The sequence below is a fragment of the Coffea arabica genome, chromosome 3c (assembly GCF_036785885.1).
Source record: "Coffea arabica cultivar ET-39 chromosome 3c, Coffea Arabica ET-39 HiFi, whole genome shotgun sequence".
Classification (NCBI taxonomy): Eukaryota; Viridiplantae; Streptophyta; class Magnoliopsida; order Gentianales; family Rubiaceae; genus Coffea; species Coffea arabica.
The window spans coordinates 2,108,152-2,132,512 of NC_092314.1; the positions used below are offsets into that span (position 1 = coordinate 2,108,152).

Sequence of the window (24,361 nt, forward strand, 5' to 3'; positions counted from 1 at the left end):
TAAAAACTCGACTCAAATTCAATGAATTCGAGTTCGACACTTTCAAGGCATTTTTACTACTCAACTGCTAACTCTCGCGCGTGAACTACACTCGACTCCCTAACTTTGGTTCCAGGTGTGAAGAAGAGTGAACTCAAACAGTCCTTTGACTAGTCATGTCCGTCATCATCATCGTAATCTCCCTACATTTATTATTTATCAATCCCAAACCAAAGAAATTTGCCATTTTTGGTCTGACCCTCTTCTCTCAAGGTAATCTCATTCTCAATCTTCATCTTGATTCCACAAAGTTCATTTTTTCCCACTTTTCTTGGATTGAAATTGGTTAATTTATCGTCATGGGATTAAAGGGATTTCTACTCTTACGTCACTGCTTACGTACATACTATTTTGTTTGTATAAAATGATCATGATTTTGGAATTTCTTACGCCAGTTTATAGTAAAGTTGCCTTTTCTTCTATTAAGTACCTAATGATAGATAGCCGCTGACATTGTTAAGCTCTTGGACTATTCAAAGTTTTGCCCTTTTAATGGTTAGTAATTTTCTACCGACTTTTGCTTACATGCTTATGACATTCTTGTTTGTATTCTAAATTTTGTGCGTGTGGGTGTGCGCCTGGATTTCTGGGTGGCTTTTTGTTTTTTTTTTTTGTTCTTGCTTGGCAGGATTAATAAGGTGAAATTTGAAGGCCCTTTAAGGTTTATTGAGCTTAATTTTGGAAAGGAGGGTGAAATAGGTATAGGAAGCTGCTAATTGTTAGAGCCTGCATACTAAAAGAAGGGAGGCAAAGGTTGTTTAGAAAATGACTTGGACTAGAAAGCGTTTGGATGGTTGTGATAGAGGAAATGGAGCTGAGGGATCATCTGGTAGGCAGAGGATCAGTGAAGAAAATAGTTATCTTAATCATGAGATAGCGCTACTCACAAAATATACGTCAACTGCGCATGAACGTTTCAGAAAAGTGGTACCGGGTAAGGCAAGGTTGCCCGTTTCACCTGTGCAAATGTTGGTGGGAAGGGAAGGGAATTATTCTGGGAGAGGGAGATTCTCATCAGGAGACTGTTGTCATGTTTTGAGTCGGTATATGCCTATTAATGGTCCTTCAGTGGTTGATCGAATGCCAAGTGGTGCATATGTTTCACAATTTTCAGAAGATGGTTCTCTGTTTGTTGCTGCATTTCAGGTATTGATGACATTTGTTCTGTTGAAAGATGATTGTTCGAGGAAGATTTAGTAAGGGCCTTTTCCTTATTGGTATTCATTGATTTGGCTAATGGGATTTTTTCTTTTCCTGAACAGGAAAGTCAGATTAAAATATATAATGTTGACAAGGGATGGAGACTGCAGAAGGACATTAGAGCTAGAAGCTTGCGATGGACAATCACTGATACATCCCTATCCCCAGATCGTCGTTTTCTTGTAAGTTTTCGGAATTGCATTCAGATTGAGCATGGGTAGTTCGTTGATATCAGGATTGGAAGTAAAGTACTAAAGGCTTGGAAAAGTAGGAGTTATTTTTTGTAAGGAGCACCAACGTTTTGCCACCAACTGTTAATAGGACTGTGAAAAGTTCAATGCTTTTGTCTTGACAAGTGTATATTTGCAGTTATATGGGCATATTGTTAATCCCACAAAGTCATTTCCTTTATGTAATGGGAAGGGTTGCTTTATATCTCACACTGAATTTTCCTACAAATTGCGCATTTTTCTCTTGGGTGTTGTAATTTTAGTCATTTAAGTTGTTTTCAGGACACATCCATTGCTTTATATTTAGTAAGCAAAAATAGACATTTTTGAAAGATCTTATTAGTGGCTTGCAACTTATGTATCCTTTTTGTGTGTTGGTTTGGCATTTCGTTTGGTAATTAACATCATTGGTAAACTGCCACTTCAAATTTTCTTTTCTATTCTCTGATAAGGTTTTAGTTCATTTGACAGGCTTACTCAAGTATATCTCCCATAGTTCATATTGTTGATGTTGGATCTGCTGCAACAGAATCTCTTGCAAATGTTACGGTATGTTTTGAAATTCTACTATTATTAATTTCAGAAACAAACTGGAAAGAAAAAATCTTTATTTTGGAGCACGAATCTTTTAGTTGCTCATGATTTATATCTATTTGGAATATCTTTTGTCTCCTCTATAGTTGTGCATCTACCTCATACCTTATGGACTGTCCTTTGAGAGAATGGGAAGTATGGTAATTTTCAGTTTGAATTTCTTAGAAGGAAACTTTTTCAACTGGATCCAAAATTTAGAAATTAAGGTATTTAAATATTATTTGTAGTCGCATAGGTATAACTTGTCTGCATTTATTTAGTTGGAAAGTTAGATTATCAGGCTTTTCGACAAGACTAGTGAGGAGTGGAGCCAACTAAAGCCCTTATTGTTTATCAAAGCCTCTTACCTTCATACATCTGCTGGGATATTGGAGGCTTGAAGGCCCTAATTAAGCGTATTGGATGCAATAGATACACTTCCTAATGAGTTCCTTCTTGCTGCTTCCTTTTTGCAGGAAATTCACGAGGGATTGGAATTTTCTTCAGATGCTTCAGACTATGATGACTATTCTTTTGGAATTTTCTCTGTGAAATTCTCAACAGATGGCAGAGAACTTGTGGCTGCTAGTAGTAATAATTCCATTTATGTTTATGATCTCGAAGCAAAAAGGCTGAGCCTCTGCATTCCAGCTCATGAGGTATTAGACCTTGTAATTTTAGTAAGTTAAATATTAGAGGTGGCAATTTGTCCCAAGTCCCAATGGGTTACCCATGTCCATTGAGACTTTGGGCGGGATGGGTATTAGAATTTGATATTGGGTTTAAAATGGGACAAATCCCAATTGTACCCATTAATTGATGGGAAATTTTGGAAAATGCTTGGGTACCCATTGGGCTCAAATAGCAAGGGCTCCGTTTGGATTAATTATATTTGGGGGGGTGTTTTTGAAATATTTTATTGTAGTAGTGTATGTGAAAAATTTTTACTATAAAATTTTTTTGAAATATTTGATATACTAATATGGATTGGATGTTTTTTGAGTTATTGTATATTACTGTAACATTGTATTTGAAAAACTTATTTTTTTGAAAAAATAGCCAATCCAAACGGAGTCTTAGATTCAAAAATTATCTTTAACAATTTTTATAGTCATGATTGTATATCTATCTTTTCCTTTATTTGTTAATCCAATTTTTGGTGATAATCCTGAGTATAAAGCACTTGCATGTTTATTTAATAAAACTAAAAGAAATTTAATAAATCAAAAATATTATATAAAAAATAAATTAAAGGAAAAAAATATGTAGAAAATAGATTTGGGTATTGGGCGGGATCAATCTAAACCCATCCCAAAGTGATCCCGCCCAAGTTAGTTCCAAAACACATATGGGTAAGGTTGGGCCCAAACCCATATAACTCGGTTCCATTTTAAACCCAAGCAAATCCCGCCCATCCCGCCCATTTTGCCACCTCTAGTTAATATATCTGCTTCCAGTGGTGGATTCCACAGGATATAATTTGACAGTGGTGTTCGAGATATAGATTTTTTAATAGTATTATCTGGAAGTAAGCAGAGCTTTTTCTCATTCTGTCAACTCTTAGGGCATGAGATTCAGTGCCTTCTCTGGTCCAAGTGTTGCAAACCTGTGCCTTTTTGTTGAGTAAGGTTGATAACAAAGTGTCCTTTTTTTTCCCTTTTTTTTTTGGGGGGGGGGGGGGGAACCAATCTTGATTTTCCAAACAGTGTTTAACATTTCCTTGTCATTCTTTTTCTTTTGTTATCTCTTCCTATTAGTTTTTCCATTGGGGTTGGGCAGGGGGAGGGGGGCTGGACACAGTTCAATTATGGACACTGGAAAAGGTAACGCCCAAGATATTTATGGATATCTGCCTTATTTCTGTCAAATGGTAGCTCAAAATTTTCCTAATCTTTTCTCTATTGAAGAAAAGCTGCTTACACTGCTATATTGCAGTTTGTGGCAGTCAAGAGGCCCTTTAGAGGTCCATATAGGAGGGATGTTCATACGTGTGAGTGTTACTTTGCGTATTTCTTGTGATAAGGTTTAGTTTGTTTGTTCCATATGCATAGATGAATTGAGCTAAGGACAGAGTAACCTTGCTCGTTTTGGCTTCTTCAATTTTCAGTCCCGTATGTATTCCCAGATTGTTCTTGTGCTTTATACGTTAGGAGTAACCAAAATGTATTTGGAGTCCTTGAATTGTATTCACTTAGCTGTTTAATACAAGGATTATCCCAAAATTGGTTTAGAGTGAAACTCCATTAGCTTATATGTATGGATTATTGTGGGCATCTGATCATACAAAGACATGAGTATATTTCTTTATTCTTGTCATTGCAGTCTGATGTGAACGCTGTGTGCTTTGCTGATGAGACTGGTCACCTGATATATTCTGGGAGTGACGATTGCCTCTGTAAGGTAACTTTCTTTCAAAGCATTTATAAGGTGTAAACATGCAAAATGCTTGCAGCTTTTCTGCCCTGCTGTTACTATTATTTGACAGGATGAGAAAGCTGAATTGTCTCATTTAACATGGGAACTGTTAGTAGATGTTGTGATTGCTACTTTTTGGGCAATGCTTTTGCATCATTAGAATAGATTTACATATTCATATTTGGAAGAGATGCACGACATACCATATTCAATGTTTCAGCTTGACTAAGCCGAAAATTTTGGCAAAACGGGAATTTTCTTTTGATAAATAAAATTTTATAATGAGTTCAGGTTTGGGACCGTCGTTGCTTTGCCACAAAAGGGAAACCAGCTGGAGTCCTTATTGGACATCTGGAAGGAATTACTTTCATTGATACTCGTGGAGATGGCCGTTACTTGATCTCAAATGGAAAAGATCAGGTCATCAAGCTTTGGGATATTCGCAAGATGTCTTCAAATGCTGATTAGTATGTGCATTCTTCCACGTTCACTAATATCATAAAAAATTCGAGTCTTGTCTTTGATTTTAGTCTCTGTGTTTGGAATGGTTTTAATGGCCGTATGTTTCATCCAGTTGTTGGCTTTCTTCTCCTCTTCTCATTTATGGGTTTGTCAAATGACTATTGCATGGGCCAGAAGATATGTTCTTTTATTAAGGTCAAAATGTATAAGAGTTCAATGCTCATATGTTTCCAACTTTGATTGCAGCGTACAATGGCGTAGAGATTATGATTGGGATTACAGATGGATGGATTATCCAGAGCGTGCAAAAAATTTGAGGAATCCAAACGACCTATCATTGACTACCTATAAAGGCCATACAGTTTTGCGGACTCTCATACGCTGTTATTTCTCTCCAGCTCATAGGTAAATGGCTCATACGCTGTCTGCATCTACCTGTAAAAGGAACTTCTATGGGAAGGGAAGGGCACTCCATGAGGGCGTAATTTCACTTCTGCCTAACATTTCTAAGGGAAAGAAAATTGTCGAGACAAAAACTAAATCCTTTCTTTGTCCTCTTAACTGTGTTATTAATTATCATTTTAATCTTGGCACCAGAGTTAGAAATTCTTCTATATTAGTTTTGACTAGTGCACTTTTGAGTTTTAGGCCATATACGTTTTAGCTTTTGAAACGAAGATCTTGATGTCCACCTTCCCCTGCTCTGCTTTCTCCTCCTTTTGTTTTCCCTGTTATTACTGTCAAGGTCAATTGAATCTTTTGTTACTTCAGCTTAGAAGTTTCAAACTTGTCTCATAACCAATTGTCGTTTGAGCATCAATCTCTTGCGATGTCTGAGTTGGGAGGCTCTGTTATGTCCTGGGCAATTAGAATGATCTAAGTTCCCATGCATGGGTGTGGTGTTGTAATTAAATTGAGGGACAGACTGCATGGAAGTATTTTGTCAATTCTTGGTTAATGAAACTGCTGGACCTTTTTTCTAAGAACGACATACGGGATGTTCTTTTTTACATATGTGACTTCTCAGTGGCAAACTGATTGAATATCCAAAGTGAATTTTTGCAGCACGGGGCAAAAGTATATCTACACTGGATCTACAGATTCTATCGTATATATTTATGATTTGGTACGTCTTCATTCTCATTTGATGCTGTCTTACTTTTGTTCACCTTCTTTGTTTTCCTGCTCTACGCATGCATGAGCTGGGATGACCGTCTTGTCTTGGTCCTGTCCTGTAGGTGAGTGGAGCTCAAGTTGCAAAACTCGATTTCCATGAAGGGCCTGTAAGAGACTGCAATTGGCACCCCTATTACCCAATGTTTGTCAGTTCTTCATGGGATGGAGTTCTTGCCAATTGGGAGTTCCCTGGCAATGGTGTGCCTACAAGGCGAAACAGAAGAAGACGGCGGGCTCTATACTGAACAGCATTTCCGGTGAAATGATGACTATATCATGCATGCTTCATAAGATTTTGCCTTGGAAAATATGACTATACTTGTCAATTACTAGCATGTATCTGCAACTTTCTGCGGAAAGTTGAGTTACCAAATTAGCATTTGTTATTGATGCCGATGGCTGTATATATATATATATACATATAGTTTCCTTGAGACGGAATTCTTTTGACATGAACAATAGGAAATACAATGGTCATAAATTGTTTTCCTTTTCTTTTCATTTTGGACAAGGCATGGCCTTAAGAAGGTAATTAGTACTTGCTTGTTTTGAGCAGCTTACTCCATAACTCCCTAATCACAAACCATACCTATTATTAACAACAACAAAAACAAAATCAAGAATGGTAATCTATCTAATTAGCTGATATCCACCCCGGCTATTCTTTTGATTGTTACACGAACAAGCTCTTACAAGAACAAACTCAGATTAGCTTTGTTCATGGTTTGACTCTTACCTCTCTGCAATATTCAAGTATAAAGAGAGCTTGAAGCCCACTTATCAATGTGGCAGAGATGCAGTTTCATATCAAGTAAGCTAGCTCATGAAGTACATTATTCATTTAATATCATGGAAAATTTTGTTTTGTTTTTTTTGATAGTATTTGTTTGGATTGGCCCTTATTTGCCAAAAACGTTTCTTGATTGCATTTTGTAAAAATTACCTTCTTATTTCGTGTATGTTATGTCACAAAAAAAAAAAAAAAAGTGATAGTATTATTTTTTGAAAAAATTTTCAAATAATCTTTAATCAGAACACATTTGTGCCACGTGATAAAAATGCACTTATGCTACTAATAATTTGCTTTGTCAAAACGAATTAGATACTATTAAAAAAAATATATATATAAATCTAAAGTTCTTGATATTAAAAGTGGAAGAAAATTCATTAATAGATAACAACTAATCAAATAAATATTACCCTGTCCGGTCTTAACATAAACACATGCGAAATGCAAGAATTCTCCTCCTTAAAATCCCCACTTTTCACACACTCAAACACCCTAAGAAACACGTACCGAACACACGGAATGGCATCAGCAAGAGCAAGACTCATTTTTCGCCTGGTGTTGGTCACACTACTTCTTCTCCTGCTCTTCTACGCGGGTCGTCCTCTTTACTGGAAAATATCTGCTACCGTTCATGATATCAGAGCTAAGAAACAGACTGTCTCTGGAGGTTCCTTCTTTCTCTACATTAAATCTCCCCCTTTTTCCTGTAGCCATTTGATTGTCATCTGCAATTTGAGCTATTTCCAGCGTCTTTTTTTTTTATATGGGTTTTATGGTTTGTTTATGTAGAATATGTTTTCATCTACTACCTGCAATGAGTGCATTTTGAAATGGAGTTTAAAAAAATTTAGTTCTTTTTTTTTTTTTTTGTTTTCTATTGGGTCAGCAAAAATCTGTGCTTTTGATTACTGTACAATTTGGAAATCTGCAGGATTGAATTCATGCATATTTGTTTATAAAATTTGTGCATATTGAGGTACAGTATGTCTTCATCTTCTATCTCTCATTAGTGCATTCTGGAATGGGGTCTAAGAAAAATTTGTTCTTTTTTATTTGGGTGAGGTGATTTGGGCTTTTTAACATAGAGCAATCTGAGAATCTCGAGAATATTGGCGTACATGTATTTTTTACATATAATTTGTGAATTTTAATGCGATTTCGGTGAATCTCTGCCTTTTTTTTGGGCCGGACAATCTAGGCATAGCCTGAATCTGTTCAATTGTTTCTATTGGTATAATGCTGAGCTATTATGCTAATGAAATTTTTATAGGTTTTGGTACATATATAAGGCGGGATTGGGAAAATTTCAGTCTTTTGTTTTCGGGTAATGTAGGAATTTCGCAATTTGTATACGAGGCACAGAGATCAGTGGGGTGGCTTCATGGTAAGTCTGACTCCGGAAGGCCTGATGGGAAATCAGCAACTGCAAGAAGGCTTCTTGATCTTTGTCAGGTTTCATGAAAGCTGCCAGCTTTTTAGTAAATCATAGTGCACTAGTCATGGTATAGACGTATGTAAAACTAGTAAATTGATGAGCATTTTGTGATGTTATATATGGCAATGCAGCAGTTGAGGTTTCTGTAGATTCAAATCTGTTGGATTTGTTAGTAATAGGAATTTTGACTGTGCATCATATATCTACAATTGAGGTTCACACTGCTGAAGATGTTTAGGAGAAATGGTCATCAACTGATGATTGTGTCTAATCTCCATGTGGATACTAGTAAATTAAAGATTTCAATTAAGAAGCTTTCTCATTTATGCAGTGCTAGATGGGTTCTATTAGGTGCTTTTCTTTTCATATTTCTTCTCTTTCCTTTGTAAATTTGTTCCATTAAATGTTTGACATTTTTATGCTTGCTGAGTTGAAATTAGCGCTGTGATTGTTTCCTCATGATTTTTGGTTTACACAGAATGCTTAAAGCTTCATGCAAGGTACAGCTTACAATGCTTACTGAAGGGTTTTCTACCTTTAGAGTTAGTGATTGGATAAATGATCCGGATGCAACAAAAAGGGAACTAAAAACTCTGTTTTGTTTAGTGCATACATTAATGGTTCTCCAAATAACCAACAGCAGAAAGACCGGTGACATCTGATGGCCTTGTTCTCTTGTGATGGAAACTCACGTCCAACTAAATTATGACAAAACCCGATGTAGCTGGGTGATTTTTGTTTTATGTTGTTTCTCAACTGCTATAATCTGTTTAATGGATTGTGGAAATCCGGAAGTGGTAAAAATACATTTGGGCGGCATTAGGAACAATAACTACTGATGCAAGCAGAAGACACGCTGCGTCAAATGCATATGGTTCATCAAGCCAAAAGGTCGTCTTATTGTTTGCATTCACCCTTAAATGCCTATTATTCTCAACGAGCGCTCTACAGGTTTAATCCCGATTGGGACGATCTGAAACAAATCGTGCAAAAATATCGGAAACTGAGAATTGTTTTGCAATCCCCTTCGAGCTAAACTCCTGAATCTTTCAACATTTTTGTGTTATTATGTTTTCCTGCAATGGACTGACATTAATGCCTCTAGTTATCTCTTTCTTTTTCTGTTTTAGTCAACATAAGAAAATTTTTTTTCTCTTTCTATGTTAAGTAGTTTGCAAAAAACCATACTTTGAAGACTAGAATACTATGTTATGACGTCTTTCTCATTTTTGGATGTTCTAGCATCTGTAAATTATGAAGTCCTCATGCTATTTATAACTGGTTGATTGGATCAAACATCTGCTTTAACCCACTTGCAAAATGCTATTTTACAAATTTAAGCAACACTAAAGTTTCTCATAAGATGTCCTGCAGCCTAGGGGCATTAAGTTTCTTATGACAACTCAAAATCAGAGTTGATACTTTGTGTAGAATTTCAATATCCATTGGCTATATATTATAGTAGTTAATAGGCACTATCAATACTCTGCTGTGTTTTAGCAATCCCTCAGTAGTAGGAGTTTGCTAGTGCCTGGCTGGCTGGATTTAGCAGGTGTATGCCCTATCAGGTACCTGCCTTTAAATTCAGTTGGATGGGCAAAGCTTTTCTGTGACCTATCAAAACCTGGCTCTTTGCAGAATATCAGCTATTTTCAGAAGTTTGGCTGTGGTGTGCATGGTAATTTGTATATTATTTTCTTTTTCTTTTTTCAGCTAAATAATCTTCAAAACCCTCGCAATTCTGTATAGCCAGTATGGAATAAAGTTTTCCAAATGGTATCAGTTCTTAATCTACTTATTCAGTAAATTCTTACAGGAGCACATGGTAGTAATTTAATGACAATTACAATGACAGCAAAGATAAGAACGAAAATAGCACACCATTTGCTGGTTTTACTTTTTTTCTTCATCTGGAGGTGAAAATACTTGTATCCTGCATGAGTTGCCCTCAGAATGTTGACTCCTGTTGCAGTTGACCACTCATATTTCAAATGACAAGACTTCAGGATGAAGAGTACTGCTCAGAGATAAATAGCTGCAACTGAGTAAACTTGGGGATACCCGTTTAGATATAGCTTCATGACCTAAATACAAACTTGACCCACATATTATTTCCTGGGTCGTAACTTAGAGAAAAGTTTCTATTGTTATGGGTCGGGGGATGGGCTCTGATCTATAGATACCAAAAGAGAAGGAAGTATTTGCATTCATGACTTCTATGTGTACCTGGATAATAAGGATTCATTGTGAGGGCTTTCATTTGTACAGATTTTGTGACTGGGTAAATCATACTGACCTGCATTAAGGTTTTACCATAATTAAAAGGATCCATCTTGTTTGTCATGCGTATATTTGCTTTTATTCCCATAACAACTGAATATGCAGTGCAAAAATGTTTTTGATTTCAAGTGACACAACTTGTGTGTCAGCAACGTACTCTGCTTGAGTGTCAAGACCAATGTTCAAACGATTTGGTTGAATAATTTGTTGCCCTATCACCATTGACATAATGGTCAAGATATAGATATTGTAGTAATTATTTAAGATGTATTGCAGGTCTTAGCCATTGGCTTTATGGGGCTGAATTAGATTATATAACTATATTTCCTTGAGCTATGTTGGGGGATTTGGCCATTGTCCAACATTGCTCCTTGTTAGTTGCCTGTGATGTTGAAAGGCCAGATTTCTGTGGTGGGAGTGAGGCTTTAGTAATGGTTAAGTCCTCGTCAGAATGGTGTTTTTTAGTTGTGCAAACCTCATTATGGCTTAGATCATTCATTTGATAGTTAGTAATGGTATGTCTATGTTACAACCCTGCAGTTACATCTTCAGTAGTTTGAAACACTTGGGATGGGGCATGATCTTGCTCCAGAAAGAGCTTATACACGATGTTATTTCAGGAATTGAAAGCTATAATGGATGTCAATTTACCTTTCAGGTTTTCCATCCAATGGTGAGGCAACTTTTATCTCATATAAAGAGTAAGTCAAGAACAACAATGTCTTTCCTTTTCATTTGACTTGTTCTAAGCATAGCCATAGGAAATCGGACAGTTCTTGTCTAGGTCATGCCGTTAGCTTATGGGCATACAAACATGAGCTGAGTTCATACTTGTGATGTTTCAGTTATGACCATTAGCTATATTCCTAAAAGCCCTCTGAAAATCATTGTCAACCAGAAACTATGTGAGGATTGCTTATGATCAACTCATGGTCATCACTACTTCATCACACACAAAAAGAAATTAGTCAAGATATGATGGGTAGATTCGCTGACATTTCTAGTGCTTTTTAGAAGTCAGTGCTAATTTTTTATATGGAAGCACCAACTTTTCTGTCACTTTCAACCATATTTATTGTATGCATCCATTAACCCTTTTGCCTATATGTTGTCATATATTTATCTTGGAACCCTATCTTTCTGACAAGGGATATGCACGGCCATGAATTTTATGAACAGATTTTTGTGGTTTAAGGGTGGCAAAGACTTCAGATCCATCATTCTCCCTCCTCTTCTCACGCCGCCCTCCTTATCTATTAGAAAAGAGTTGATTGTTTGGCTTGAATTTCATCACTATGCTTAATTATCATTGGGTATAGGAATCAGAATTTTCCATAATAGGTCAGTTTCAAATGTGCAATAGGGCGTCTTTGCATAAGAACGAGGAGAAAGTAGCAGATAGAGTTAGCATATTCGTTTGCTTTTATTATGTGTTTACATACCCAATGATGAAGGAAAGGTTGAGATTTGACTAATGTTAAGCATTTGTATTAGTGGTGGAAAGGAAGGTACCTTTCTTAGTGCCCAGCAAAACTTGAGAAGACTTGCTTCTATAGCGTTCTCTACATGATTCCTTGTGACAAAAAACACTTCGAACCCCTTGTTCTTGAGCATGCATTTTGACTCTCCACCATTCGGGAAAGAAATGGTGCGGGCCTCAAACTCCATTTCATAAAGCTAAAAGCTTATTCAGTGGATTGGATTAAGATAATCAACATGCTCAATGAACTCTCTGCTCCCCAATATTTGTTAAGAAACTATATAATAAGTTGACCTTTTCTGCTTCTGTAAACATCTTCTCCACCCTTTTGTCAAAGCAAATCGTGGGGGAATCACACAGAAAGTCGGTACTTTTTTGAAAATTTGTGTATGATTCTTTGGGCCAAGCATCTTCTTTAGTATAATAATTTGAGGAAATGTAATGGTGTCCTGTATATTAGCTTAGTTGGTTATGCTTTTGAGCTACTATAGCTAGAGCTAGGCAGGTGCAGTTTACAGCAGGAAAGATACATTTAACAAAGAACTCTGCAGTTCCTTTCTGGTAAACACCAAGATTCTGATAAACATAACAGATGAAAGAAAACAAAAATTAATTAAGGGGGAATATTGTACTCAGGAGTCTTATATTTTAATGTGTGTACTTTCTGATCATCATTCATAAATTAGATGGGCAGAACTCCCAATCAACTGCTGGAATTAGAGATTGCGTTCTCCTATTTAAATACAATCGAAATCCCACAAGTAGCCTACTGTTGCTGTTCTCTACTAATTTGCTGCCTAAAGCTAACAATTGCAGGATAAGGAAATGTTTGCCATCATAGTTGTTTTTCTAATTTCAGTGAAAAAGTATTTCTCAGAATCAAAGAGACATTGGAGGCTGATTAGTGATGGCTCTGCCGAGCAATAGATGTTGTATTGTTTAACACCATATGATGTGAAGACACTTCTGATACTTGGTTGTGCTTAAACTGAGTATTCATGATTCCACAGTCATTACTCTAGTCCTGAGGCGGCTCATCTCATCATATTACGCAGTAAGGAACCCAAAGGACGAGCGGTTTCTATAGGAGCTGATAATGAGATAATGGTACCTAGCTAATGATAAGGGAAGGAAAATTAAGGCAGAATCTTGTGCTTTCGGAGCCTTAAGTTATGAATTGTGTACTTTCTAGTCATCAATCAAGAAGAGAACTCCCCCTCAGCCGTGAAATTAAAGATTGCACCTCATGCTAAAAGAATTTTCCTCCCCACGCCTAATCCCACTTGCGTTGTTCTATATATTGAAGCCAAAGTCTAGCTATTGCATAATGATTGTGCCATTCCTTTAAGTTGTACCATTCCAAGCCTAAGCCTAAGCCTAAGAGGTTTGAACACCTTTTCTAAGAGGAAGTTTAGGTTCAAACTTTCTTGCGACTGCCCCTCTTTGTTACAAATGCTGGCGTCCTCCTTATGTGTCGTAGGCAATTTGTAAACATCCCGTAAAACCTGACTCCCTAAGCCTTTGGCCTGTCATGATCTCTCATTATCCTAAACTTTTTCCGACCTCAAGAATTATGGATATTCAGAATTCCGCATTCATATTGTAAACTAGTCTTGAGGCGGCTCAATGCCCTTCTTATTCAAAACAGTGTCAGATTCTTCCCCAAGGGTTGACAATGAAATGTGGTGTGAAAATTAATATGGTACCATACCATCAAAGTATCCTTAATACTGGGCATATGTAGGATCTACTTATTATGCCTCATTCAATCCGATGGTTGGCAGGAAACGTCTACATTATGCTGAGTTACGTAAAGAAAAGGAAGCAGCAGTGGACCAACCAAAGAGCCAACCAATTAAAGCTAGAATGAGTTCTGGCACTTCTTACCTGTAATTTTCCACGTGTTCTTGATTAGGAGAAAGCAAAGTCAAACGAAAGAGTTGTGGGGTTTCGTTTCATGATTCTGATGTCATTTTTCTCGCACTGTTTTGCATGTTTGCTGCTGCAAGGCAGGAGCAAGACAGGAGGAGCCATTTTCATTCATGACCTTTCTTGATTGGGTTTTCCACCTCTTTTTTATTTCATCTCCTTACTCCATATCTATCTCCATTCTTCTCACGGGATCTTTGGCGTGTCAGCAGCACTTGGAGTGGAGCATTTCATTTTCATGGCCGACCATACAACACACTGAATTTTCCTAGACGAAGGGTGCTCCAAACTGAGAAGCAAGAACTTCAGAAACGACTTGCCTTCTGAAGTTTCTTACAGTTTCACCCATCTTTTCTCTAATTTCGAATTACGCTAACCTCCCTTAAATTTGTTGTATGGGACATGAAATTCTTAAATTACTCTTCTTGTCAAACAAAAAATAAAAAATAAAACTTGGTCCATTGCTCATGTATTATTACTCATTCCAAGAACTCGTACTATTTTTTGGGTCTCTAAGGGTTAGTTCGAGCGATCAGCTCTCCCTCTTTAGGATATGGTAGACTTATCTGGATAACCAAAGTTCGGGCCCCCTTGTTACCGTGCTCGGAGTGGAGTGGGGCTTCCTCTCCCGGGCCGGAGTGGAATTAGTCCGATCAAAGGCCCGATACCCACTCCGTCAGAAAAAAAAAAAAAAAAAACTATTTTTGGCACTTTAGGTATACAAATATATCATCCTCCTCCATCACTAAATATGGATTGATGCAGCTAAGAACTCAGCAACTATTGAATCAAGTGACGACCAAATGAACAAAAAGTTTATGTCCCTTTTTTATCCACAATATGCATGGGCATACCTGTCGGTCAGGGACAACATCTGATGTAAATTAAAGGATGTCTTAGTAGTATCCTAATCAGATAAGAGACAAGAATTCCAGCAACGTCTAATCATTGGATTAGAAATCAGATGCCCTCCTGATCACATCTAACCAACGAAATGAACCCCTCTTTATTCATTGATTCTAAACTCAAACAGCGTTGCAATTAACTTTGCGTTGCTTCTTTCTCCTGTTCTGATCTTAATCATGCCGAATAAAAAAAGAAAAAAAAAATCTTTCTCAGGCCCTCTTTGCCGGGTATGTTTTCTAAGCGTATTCTAATTCATTTGATTATTTATATTACGAGAAACAGCTACCATTCGAAAGAAGAAAAAAAAAAGAAGAAGAAGGGATCATTGAACTAAACTCCATACAAGTTATGCATTTGTGTAATATTTGCACCTTTCCAGGTTTTGTACTTTTTTGTCTCACCCCTCCATATCAGTTGGAAGATTTCGCACTTGTGTTGCCGTATATTTCTTTAGACTATTCATATCAGTTGGAAGATTTCGTACTTGTGATACCGTGCAATTCTTTTAAACTAATACGTAAGAGCATTACCATGTGCAGCACCTCCTCTTGATCGCAGATGCTGACAAGCTAAGCCGCTCGTGGGCAACACTCGACTTGAATTCGGATTGAACTAAATTCGAACTACGTATTTTAGGTCTCGAGTCGAATTCGAGTTCTCTTATATGCTACTCGACGTGTCTAATTAAGTAGTTCTATTATTTATATAATATATTTATTTTAATTATGAAATGATCATTATGAGTTTGTGTTTTTATCAAAATTCGAGTTTTTGTTTGAGCACTTAAACTCGATGATAAAACTTGAGAACAAGATAGAGTCGAGTTCGAGTTATATTTATTACCCCTAAGAGTCGACGTCGATGTCGAATTCAAGTAATCGAAAATTCACTAAATTTTAGATCAAACATAGCGCTACTCGATCTCGACTCGACTCAACTCGCGAGCCCCCTTACTCTTGATATTTCATCAATTAATTTATCAATAAAAAACAAGCCCCAATAAACACTGGTGGTTCGATTCTTTAGTTCCCATGCAACCGACGAAAATATTCAACCAAAAATGTGGGTAGTCCAGTTCAGACATACACACACGTTAGACAAAAAAGATATTAATTGAAGATGCAGAGTCAAGTCAAAGACGAGCAACTATGTCAAAGATTCGTATGTCTGAGTTGTATGATCACACACAGGAATCATAATTGTCACCTTTAAAATTCTTCTTCAACATTCATGTTTCTTGTTTTTTAGTAGTTAGTACAGCTGGTGATATCGATCCCGATCGAGTTCAACATTGATCGGCAAGTTTCGATAGACTTAATTTACACGTCAAATGTTGTATTAGAACCTTGCATGTATGGTGATGTTAAAACATCCAAAGATAGTGAAATATTATTATGCTTTTAGAAATACTTCACTCTTGCATGTATATATAGACTGCAATTATTGGTAGTAAAAATTTTTAGTTTTTTGTGATTATATTTTTTTATCTCATATACATCAAATTGTTATGATATTTTTTTTTAATTTTTACAAAAACTCCTAAAAATAGTAATACCCCTGTATTATTGCTTGTTTTAGATAAATAGTGGGTCAAATTGTGGACACAAAATGGTTCTTTTGTTTTCTTCCAAGTCTAACCTCTCTAACTTACACCTACCCCGCAAAAAAAAAAAAAAAAAAAAAATCCTCTATTTGAGAAGAAAAAAAAATCACTTTGACCTATGCTTATTTGTAGCAAACATGTTCCGATGTTCGTGTTTCCAAGAATTATCGAATTACAGCCTCCCCTCCTCCTCATGGCAATAAATAATAGTGCGCTGATAACAATAGAGTTCTATACCGACTTTTTCTGTTTTCACTGAAAATTGCATCTTCCTTGATGAATCATGCCATACCGTTTTACCTTTTCCAACATATATAAAAGCTTTGTACTATCTCTCTGCACCATATACTGATAGACTCGATCTTTTGCTTACATACTCAGTCTCTTTTTTGATTTTTCTTATGATGTTCGTGTTAATAATGCAATAGGAGAGGAGGAGAAGAAGTAAGTCATTGAATGCTCTGCATTTTATCCTCTACTCCCTCCCATGTTCTGGCCCCAGCCTTATAACTTCTCATTCTTCAACGTTATTTCAATACTACTACTGATCATTCATACCCACGTAACCAGTTTCTCTTCATCTTCAAAACACACAGTCACACACTAACTCTGCTGTACTGAGTCCTTCTCTCTATCAGGGTTCTGTGAGAATCCTCTGCATCACCACATATAACCGTGTCTTAGTGTTCCATATGTACAAAAGATCTTTTCTTGAATTTTTGTGGTGAATTTTCTTTTCTTTCAATTCCTGTTATTCTTTTGGCGGATTTTTTAAGCTTCCATTTTCTGCTTTCAGGGATCATGGGACTGATGCAATAGTTTCCATGTGATCATCATTTGAAAAAAAAAAAAAAAAGTGAAGGAGAGACTGATTCTTGAAATTCTTTTTGGGTTAACTGATGAAGACAGGAGGGAAAATGTTGATACGCAGATGTGTGTTTATGGCTTTGGTGATCAGTGGAATAGCTGCAAGGGTTATATACCCTACCGAGGGGCAGCCCCATCGGATTCTCTTGGATACAGACGTTGATACGGATGATTTGTTTGCTCTATTGTATCTTTTGAAGCTTAACCGATCAGAATTTGATTTGCAGGTCAATGCTTTCTCCAAAATGTGTTACTTTGATGGTTTATCTTTTATGAGGGGAAGGAGATGTGGTTGGTTTTGTGATGTTTATCTTGAGCTTAAAGGTCTACTCACATGTTTGTTTCGTTCCGTTATTTAGCTAAGGAGTAGTTTTTGGTGAATATTAAATTTGGGTTTCAACCATGTCAGTTTCATTAGTTTGACAGCTTCCGTAGCTTTGGCTGGGCTTTACTAGGTTCCTTAAATCCAGAAGTTTGTTCTTAATATTTATACCAGGATTATGCAAAGGCCAACTAATAAAGATAATGATTGAAAGCAGTAATGAAATATTATTCTAGTTCTGAAAGTACATGTATTTTGACTTTTTTTTTTTTTTGGTTTTGTGGATACTGATGTAATCTAGTTGAGGCTTACAATTTGACTGCATATAGAAACTTCAATCAATAAAAAAAAAAAGTTCTTTTTTTTTCATGTAGTCATCAACAAATCGTTTGATAATTCATCATGAACAAAACAGAGAGATGACTGACGAATACTGTAACAATGCAGGCAGTTACCTTAAACACAAATGCATGGACTGATGCAGGACATGGTGTCAATCAAGTCTATGACCTTCTTTACATGATGGGACGTGATGACATTGGTGTTGGAGTGGGAGGTGAGGGTGGAATCCTTGAAGATGGTACCATACTTGCAAATGTAGGAGGATATCTTCCTCTAATTGAACAGGTAAGCCAGTGTTTCTTTGCTTCATGTCCAGAAGTGCTGCAACATTCAACAGTATTTCTTGCAATGGACAACAAATTCTCAGATTTTCTTCTGTTTAGCTGAATTCTGCTACTCATGTTTTATATTGCTTTAACTAGGGGATTGGTACAGCTGGATATTGTAGATACAGGCAAGCCATTCCAGTAGGTCTTGGAGGTCGATTAGACGTCGATACGAATTTTGGCTTTCGCAAAGGTTTTCTCCCGCAGGTATGAACTATTGAAGTGGATATATGAATGGCGACTCGAAGTTGAAGACAATTTATAAAGATTTTATTGCTGTCCAGGGAGATTTGATGTTTTATCTCAAAACTTCTTATCCGAGTTTTACATGTCTGAATATTGGTGTTGACTTCTGTATCTTTTTCTGGTCTTTGCTTAGGCATTGCTGACTTTGATATCACTCTGAATCCAGGGCAGAAGAAAATATTTACCTCTTCAGCAACCAACCGCTCAGCAAGTAATGATTGACAAAATTTCTGCCGGTCCAACAACTGTCTTTATAATTGGAGCCCATACAAATTTTGCTATTTTTCTTATGAATAATCCACATCTAAAGAGAAATGTCAAGCATATTTACATCATGGGTGGTGGTGTGAGATCAAAGAATCCAACCGGTTGCTGCCCAAAAAATGCCAGTTCATCTTGCCAACCTCGGCAATGTGGTGACCAGGGCAACTTGTTCACAGACTACACTAGTAATCCTTATGCAGAGTTCAACATGTTTGGAGATCCCTTTGCAGCTTACCAGGTAATCTGAATTTGCTTTACATCAAGGAAATTGCGATTGTTTTCTGAGATTACTTTGCTAAATTAGGAAATCGGAACCAGAAAAGCTTAAGTCATTCCTCTCTTGCCCTTGTGACACAAGAAATGGCTGTTACCCCTTAGATCTTACTGTTATTCTAATAATAAGCTTTATGTCCTGCAAACTTGAGAATGTGTAATAACACATATAACAACTTCTTTTGCAACATAGGTGATTCACTCTGGAATTCCAGTTACTCTTGTTCCATTAGATGCCACAAACACCATACCAATAAGTCAGGAGTTTTTTGAGACATTTGAGAGGAATCAACATACTTATGAAGCACAATACTGCTTCAAGTCCTTGAAAATGGCTCGTGATACCTGGTTTGATGATCACTTTTTCACGGTAATGACTTGGTAATTTATCAAATGCAGTGCTTCTTCTTGTTTAGAGGCCGATGAGGCATGTTGTTAATGGTAATAATCCGTCAATCTCTTAATGCAGAGTTATTTTATGTGGGACTCATTTTTATCTGGTGTAGCAACTTCAATTATGCGTAAGCCACACAACGAAAAAGGGGAGAATGAATTTGCCGAGATGGAGTACATGAACATCACTGTAGTTACTTCAAATGAGCCCTATGGGATATCTGATGGCTCCAATCCATTCTTTGATGGGCATAAAACACCTAAATTTAACTTGAAAAAAGATGGAGTTCATGGTGGCCATGTCCAGACTGGACTTCGTGATCCATTTTGCCTCGTGAAAAAGGGGAAGGGACGGTGCAAGGTACCATCTCTTTCTGGCGTTTCATATTCTTTTGGTTAATGATACAAGGACTACTTTTAATCGTTATGAAATAGTCATTTTGACCATCTCTGGCAGAATAATATTTCTAGTTCGTGTAGCTTGATTATGAAGAATTAACCAATAGCTTATCTATGCACCAAATTTGATGGCAACATACATAAAGTCACTCTTCCAACATAATAGCTCTCTTGCAACGAAGAGGTTTAGCTAAAGCATTTTGTAGTAGATCCTCTAGATTCATCAACAAGCATCTTTAACCCTTGTTTTTGTGGTTTTCTCCACTTACATTGTACTTGCTCTACAGCAGGAATTTCTTTGCTTTCATTTTCTCTTATCCTATAATGATTTTATATCTGCAATTTTTCTGATAAGCAATTCACTGCATATTAATAGGATGGCTATACAACAGAGGTAACTGGTCAAGGAGCAGTGCGTGTGCTTGTTGCTGTTAGAGCAAAACCTAATCGTGACAGAAGCAGCCCTCTAAACAGAGAGTTCTTTAGAAGCTTTCTTGATGTATGTTAATCCAGTCTGCTTCACTTCATAAACATGAACAGCTACTCATATGGTTTCACTTTTTGTCAATATATGTAAGCAGAAGGCATCAATCATGCTAGCTTCAGTTACATGTTCCAGTTTAGTCCGGGATGCATAAAATTTACACAACTCCACAATATCTCTCATGGCTGCAGGTTCTAAACCATCCTCAACACTCAGGAAGATTCGACATTACAACACAATTTCCTCATTACAAAGAAATTCTTTACAAACCAGATTTCAGGGGAAGGAGACTTGGCAAGAATGTTGTGTTTGACATGGACATGAGTGCTGGAGACTTTCTAGCTCTTTTTTACCTCCTTAAATTACCTGTGGAAACTATCAATCTTAAGGTACACCAGCCTTTTGCATTTACTGTTCCACTGCAAGTTATAGATTATGTTGTATACGTAGCTCAAGCAAGACTGATCTAAGAACTTTAATAATTTTCATTTATCTGTCTTCATAGTTCTCTGACACATGACTTCTTTGATATGGATCATCATTCAAGGAAAGAAAAATTCATCTCATCCTACTTTGTAATTCTATGACTATAGTTTCTCAAGATTTCTACAAGTTTGTTTGGTAATTGTGGTTTTAGTCTGTGAGAAGCAGAATTCTTAATTTTACGGATCATTTCTGTGAAGGTTAGATATTTGATGGGAACTAGTTTTCTAGCATTCATGAGAAAATGATTTTCTGATATGTATCTCGTCATTTCTGATAGGCTGTGCTGGTTACTCCAACTGGATGGGCAAATGCGGCAACGATAGATGCTGTCTATGATTTACTGCATATGATGGGTCGTGATGACATTCCTGTTGGCCTTGGGGATATGTTTGCATTGAACCAATCTGTTCCAAAGTCTGCTGTGGGTGACTGCAAGTATAACAAGGCTATTCCTCATGGTAGTGGTGGATTTCTAGACTCAGATACTCTCTATGGATTAGCTCGTGATTTGCCACGAAGCCCTCGCAGGCATGTGTTTGCCACTGTTATAATGATCTTGCGCTAGTTCAACTACTAAATAATGTCAACTTCATGTGATTCATACTTCTCCGTAATTTCAAATAAATGTTGCTTTGATTGGAGGCATACATTTTGTCTGATTGAATTCAGATGATAAATCCACATTAATTGCAGGTATACAGCAGAAAATTCTGTCAAATTCGGTGCTCCTCGAGACACTGGTCACCCTGAGCTCAGACAACCTCTTGCACTGGAGGTATGGCAGTCACTAGTGAAAACTCTAGATCCAGGGTCTAAGGTTACCATTTTGACCAATGGACCATTGACTACTCTAGCACACATTGTTGATTTGGGCAAGAATGTAACCTCTTTTATTGAGGTGAGTGGCTTTTCCATACTGAGTGTGTTATAAATAAAGAAAAGAAACTGAGGCCATAGGCATGAGAAAGGAGGTTAACATATAAATCAGTCCGAGTTTCAATATTTAATACCTAAACTCCTGTTTCTTGTACCTCCAGCATGGTCTTTTTCATTCTCTTAGCCCTTATGACATGAAGAATCCACCCATTATTCATTCTAGCTGGCTAGTTTCTCTGCATTACATTAACATCGTTAAAATTAAAGTATCACTGAGCTTTGTTAGCATCAATCTGTAAGTATCACTGTTTTTCTGGGATTTGGTTCAAGGTAATTCTATCTCAGCATATGACAACATTAGGGGGAAACAACCCCTATGGTGTTTATGACCAAAAAGCTCTGAGATAGGAAGCAACAACCACAAAATTATTATTCTCAGTAATAGTCTATACAGAAGACTGATAAGCCATTTCTAAGCATCATACTCTGGAGACATACATGCAATTGCTCATTGAGAAAATGCTGCATGGAATGTGAGATTGGTCTTCAGTGATTAATTTTATATCCAAAAGCTTTGCATGTCTGATGCATGGAATAGCTTATGAAGTAAGATTGGTGGATGAATACGCAAGCCTTGATTTGTGATGCAGGATGTATACATTGTTGGAGGCCACATCAATTATGATAACTGTGAGAAAGGAAATGTCATCAATGTCCCATCCAATGAATACGCAGAACTGAATATGTATCTTGATCCATTGGCTGCAAGGAGAGTTTTTGATTCAGAACTTAATATCACCCTTATTCCACTTGGAGTTCAGCGTAGAGTCAGTACGTTCCAGAAAGTTTTGCAAAGACTCTACCTCACCAAGAAGACCCCTGAGGCATTGTTTGCCAGGAATTTACTGTCTAAGTTACATGATTTGAAACAGGCACATCCTAGATACCAGCATATGGTACATCAATCTTATTGTTTACATAAATCAACTCAATATTTTGTATCTTTATCGATAGGTGAAATTTATATGTGGTTTTAATATAAAATGTCAGTGTTACCATGTGATAGGAAAATCATCTGCACTCCAGAGTCATGCTCTTAATCAATTTTTTTTTTGCATATTTTATTTGAGAACTCAATATGTTTGTTCCTGCAGGAAACATTTCTGGGGGAAATTCTTGGTGCAGTTGTTCTTGCGGGAGATCATTCAACGTTGGAATCAACATTCGAAGTGAAGACTGTCAAGGTCTCTGCAAAAGGCGTTGAATCTGAAGATGGACGAATGATAGTTAGTGAAAAACAAGGGAAATTGGTTAAAGTACTAGCAGATGTGAATTCAAAGGCTTATTATAACCTTTTTGCGAATCAACTTGGTGATAAAAACCAGTCTGCTATAGTTGGAAGCTTTGATGAACAGAGAAAATTGTGGAGTAAATCACCAATATAGAACTAGGAATGCCTTTGGATAACTAGTTGACAGCATAGAAAAGAAAGTTTTTTTTCTGGTGAAAATTCTTTCTGGACACCAGATATTTCCTTTGATACCTTTGATTCTTGAAATTCCAATTACAGATGACACAAATCACATAGAAGAGAAGCTGTGTCAGTTGCCTATACCAACAAAACAAAGAAAAAGGAAGTCAAACCAAGATATTTTTCTTATAGGAGCCCATGATTTTTGGTTCTTTTCATTCGGTGCAGTTCCTCGTGCAATTAAATGAAATGATGAAAACAACCAAGCCTACATAATGAATACTGTAATCTGTTTATTCTAGTTTGTAGGCTGAAAAGCTGTTCAGTTTCTTTTACCTGTTTATATTTTAGGCTGTGAAGATAACTGCCATGTTATTTCAGATGAACTAAGCACAAAATAGAGTCAATCTTCTATTTTTCCTGAAGATAATGTCCATCAAAGCCTGGCATTAGCTTTGAAATATTTGAACTTGTTATAGTTAGGTTAACTCATCCTCGAAATATTCGAACTTCTTGTAGTTAGGTTTACTGATCCTTATCACCCTGAATTTTTTAACCTCTCTCAGATGCATTCAATGAGTTGCATTCTCATTGTGTGGGATGCCATCATTATTCCATTCTGCTACAATCGCTCTTGCTTTCTATACATGACAATATAGCTCATGCAGTCCAGCTTGTGCTGTCATACTGTGGAAGCTGAAAATGGCCTTCAAATTTCCTTTGTAAGTGTCTGCATATAGCTGAATTCCTACATTGCCGTTTCCTACAAAATTTCCTGTTAACTTTCCAGAAATTTTCTTATCTGCTTCAACTAAAGAGGCACGGGATGCTGAAATAATAATACGGTGGTGTATCAAATGGCTCTTCTCGAAAGAGTCAAGAATTAATCTAATCTGAACCGTGTATTTCGGTACCCGAGCCAACGATAATCAGTGGAAAATTGAAGTGTTTAATTTTCTTTTTCGTCTCAAACAGCATCTTACTCTCGCCAACAATCGCTTCAGATACTTTTTTGCAGGTGAGCCCTCTAAGTAATTGCATATGTTGAAGGCGTCGAAAAACTAGGAACTTCAGTTGAACAACAAAGCAACAAG

At 36.8% G+C, this 24,361-nt stretch overlaps 2 protein-coding genes across 5 annotated transcripts; both read left to right on the forward strand.

Annotated features, from left to right (window-relative positions):
- Positions 1 to 58: 58 nt before the first annotated feature.
- LOC113734024 (LEC14B homolog) lies at positions 59 to 8,650 on the forward strand. 3 transcript variants are annotated; one of them, XM_027260317.2, is made up of 12 exons: positions 59 to 252; positions 467 to 534; positions 668 to 1,185; positions 1,302 to 1,421; positions 1,941 to 2,018; positions 2,519 to 2,701; positions 4,365 to 4,442; positions 4,749 to 4,924; positions 5,166 to 5,324; positions 5,985 to 6,045; positions 6,158 to 7,552; positions 8,219 to 8,650. In XM_027260317.2, the coding sequence occupies exons 3-11, from the start codon at positions 805 to 807 to the stop codon at positions 6,338 to 6,340; spliced, it is 1,419 nt and encodes a 472-aa protein (XP_027116118.2). In that variant the 5' UTR covers positions 59 to 252; positions 467 to 534; positions 668 to 804; the 3' UTR covers positions 6,341 to 7,552; positions 8,219 to 8,650. The 3 variants fall into 3 exon arrangements, with proteins under 3 accessions (XP_027116118.2, XP_071937848.1, XP_027116119.2); XM_072081747.1 differs by having other exon boundaries at positions 59 to 534; positions 8,156 to 8,650; XM_027260318.2 differs by lacking the exon at positions 467 to 534.
- Positions 8,651 to 16,646: 7,996 nt separating this feature from the next.
- LOC113734025 (nucleoside hydrolase 3) lies at positions 16,647 to 23,597 on the forward strand. Of its 2 annotated transcripts, none has more exons than XM_072081748.1 (13): positions 16,647 to 16,962; positions 17,424 to 17,612; positions 18,155 to 18,334; positions 18,472 to 18,582; positions 18,788 to 19,123; positions 19,352 to 19,528; positions 19,628 to 19,912; positions 20,327 to 20,449; positions 20,626 to 20,823; positions 21,198 to 21,448; positions 21,614 to 21,818; positions 22,447 to 22,752; positions 22,951 to 23,597. In XM_072081748.1, the coding sequence occupies exons 2-13, from the start codon at positions 17,436 to 17,438 to the stop codon at positions 23,239 to 23,241; spliced, it is 2,640 nt and encodes an 879-aa protein (XP_071937849.1). In that variant the 5' UTR covers positions 16,647 to 16,962; positions 17,424 to 17,435; the 3' UTR covers positions 23,242 to 23,597. The 2 variants fall into 2 exon arrangements, with proteins under 2 accessions (XP_071937849.1, XP_027116121.1); XM_027260320.2 differs by having other exon boundaries at positions 16,648 to 16,962; positions 17,315 to 17,612.
- The last annotated feature ends 764 nt before the right edge of the window (positions 23,598 to 24,361 follow it).

Bases quoted from the DNA above. Each gene is read 5' to 3' on its own strand.
- LOC113734025 (XM_027260320.2), top strand. From the start codon at position 17,418: ATGAAGACAGGAGGGAAAATGTTGATACGCAGATGTGTGTTTATGGCT. The intron at 19,529-19,627 runs GTAATGACTTGG...CTCTTAATGCAG, and splicing joins TTGATGATCACTTTTTCACG to AGTTATTTTATGTGGGACTC. The intron at 19,913-20,326 runs GTACCATCTCTT...GCATATTAATAG, and splicing joins AGGGGAAGGGACGGTGCAAG to GATGGCTATACAACAGAGGT.
- LOC113734024 (XM_072081747.1), top strand. From the start codon at position 805: ATGACTTGGACTAGAAAGCGTTTGGATGGTTGTGATAGAGGAAATGGA. The intron at 1,186-1,301 runs GTATTGATGACA...TTTCCTGAACAG, and splicing joins TGTTTGTTGCTGCATTTCAG to GAAAGTCAGATTAAAATATA. The intron at 5,325-5,984 runs GTAAATGGCTCA...GAATTTTTGCAG, and splicing joins TATTTCTCTCCAGCTCATAG to CACGGGGCAAAAGTATATCT.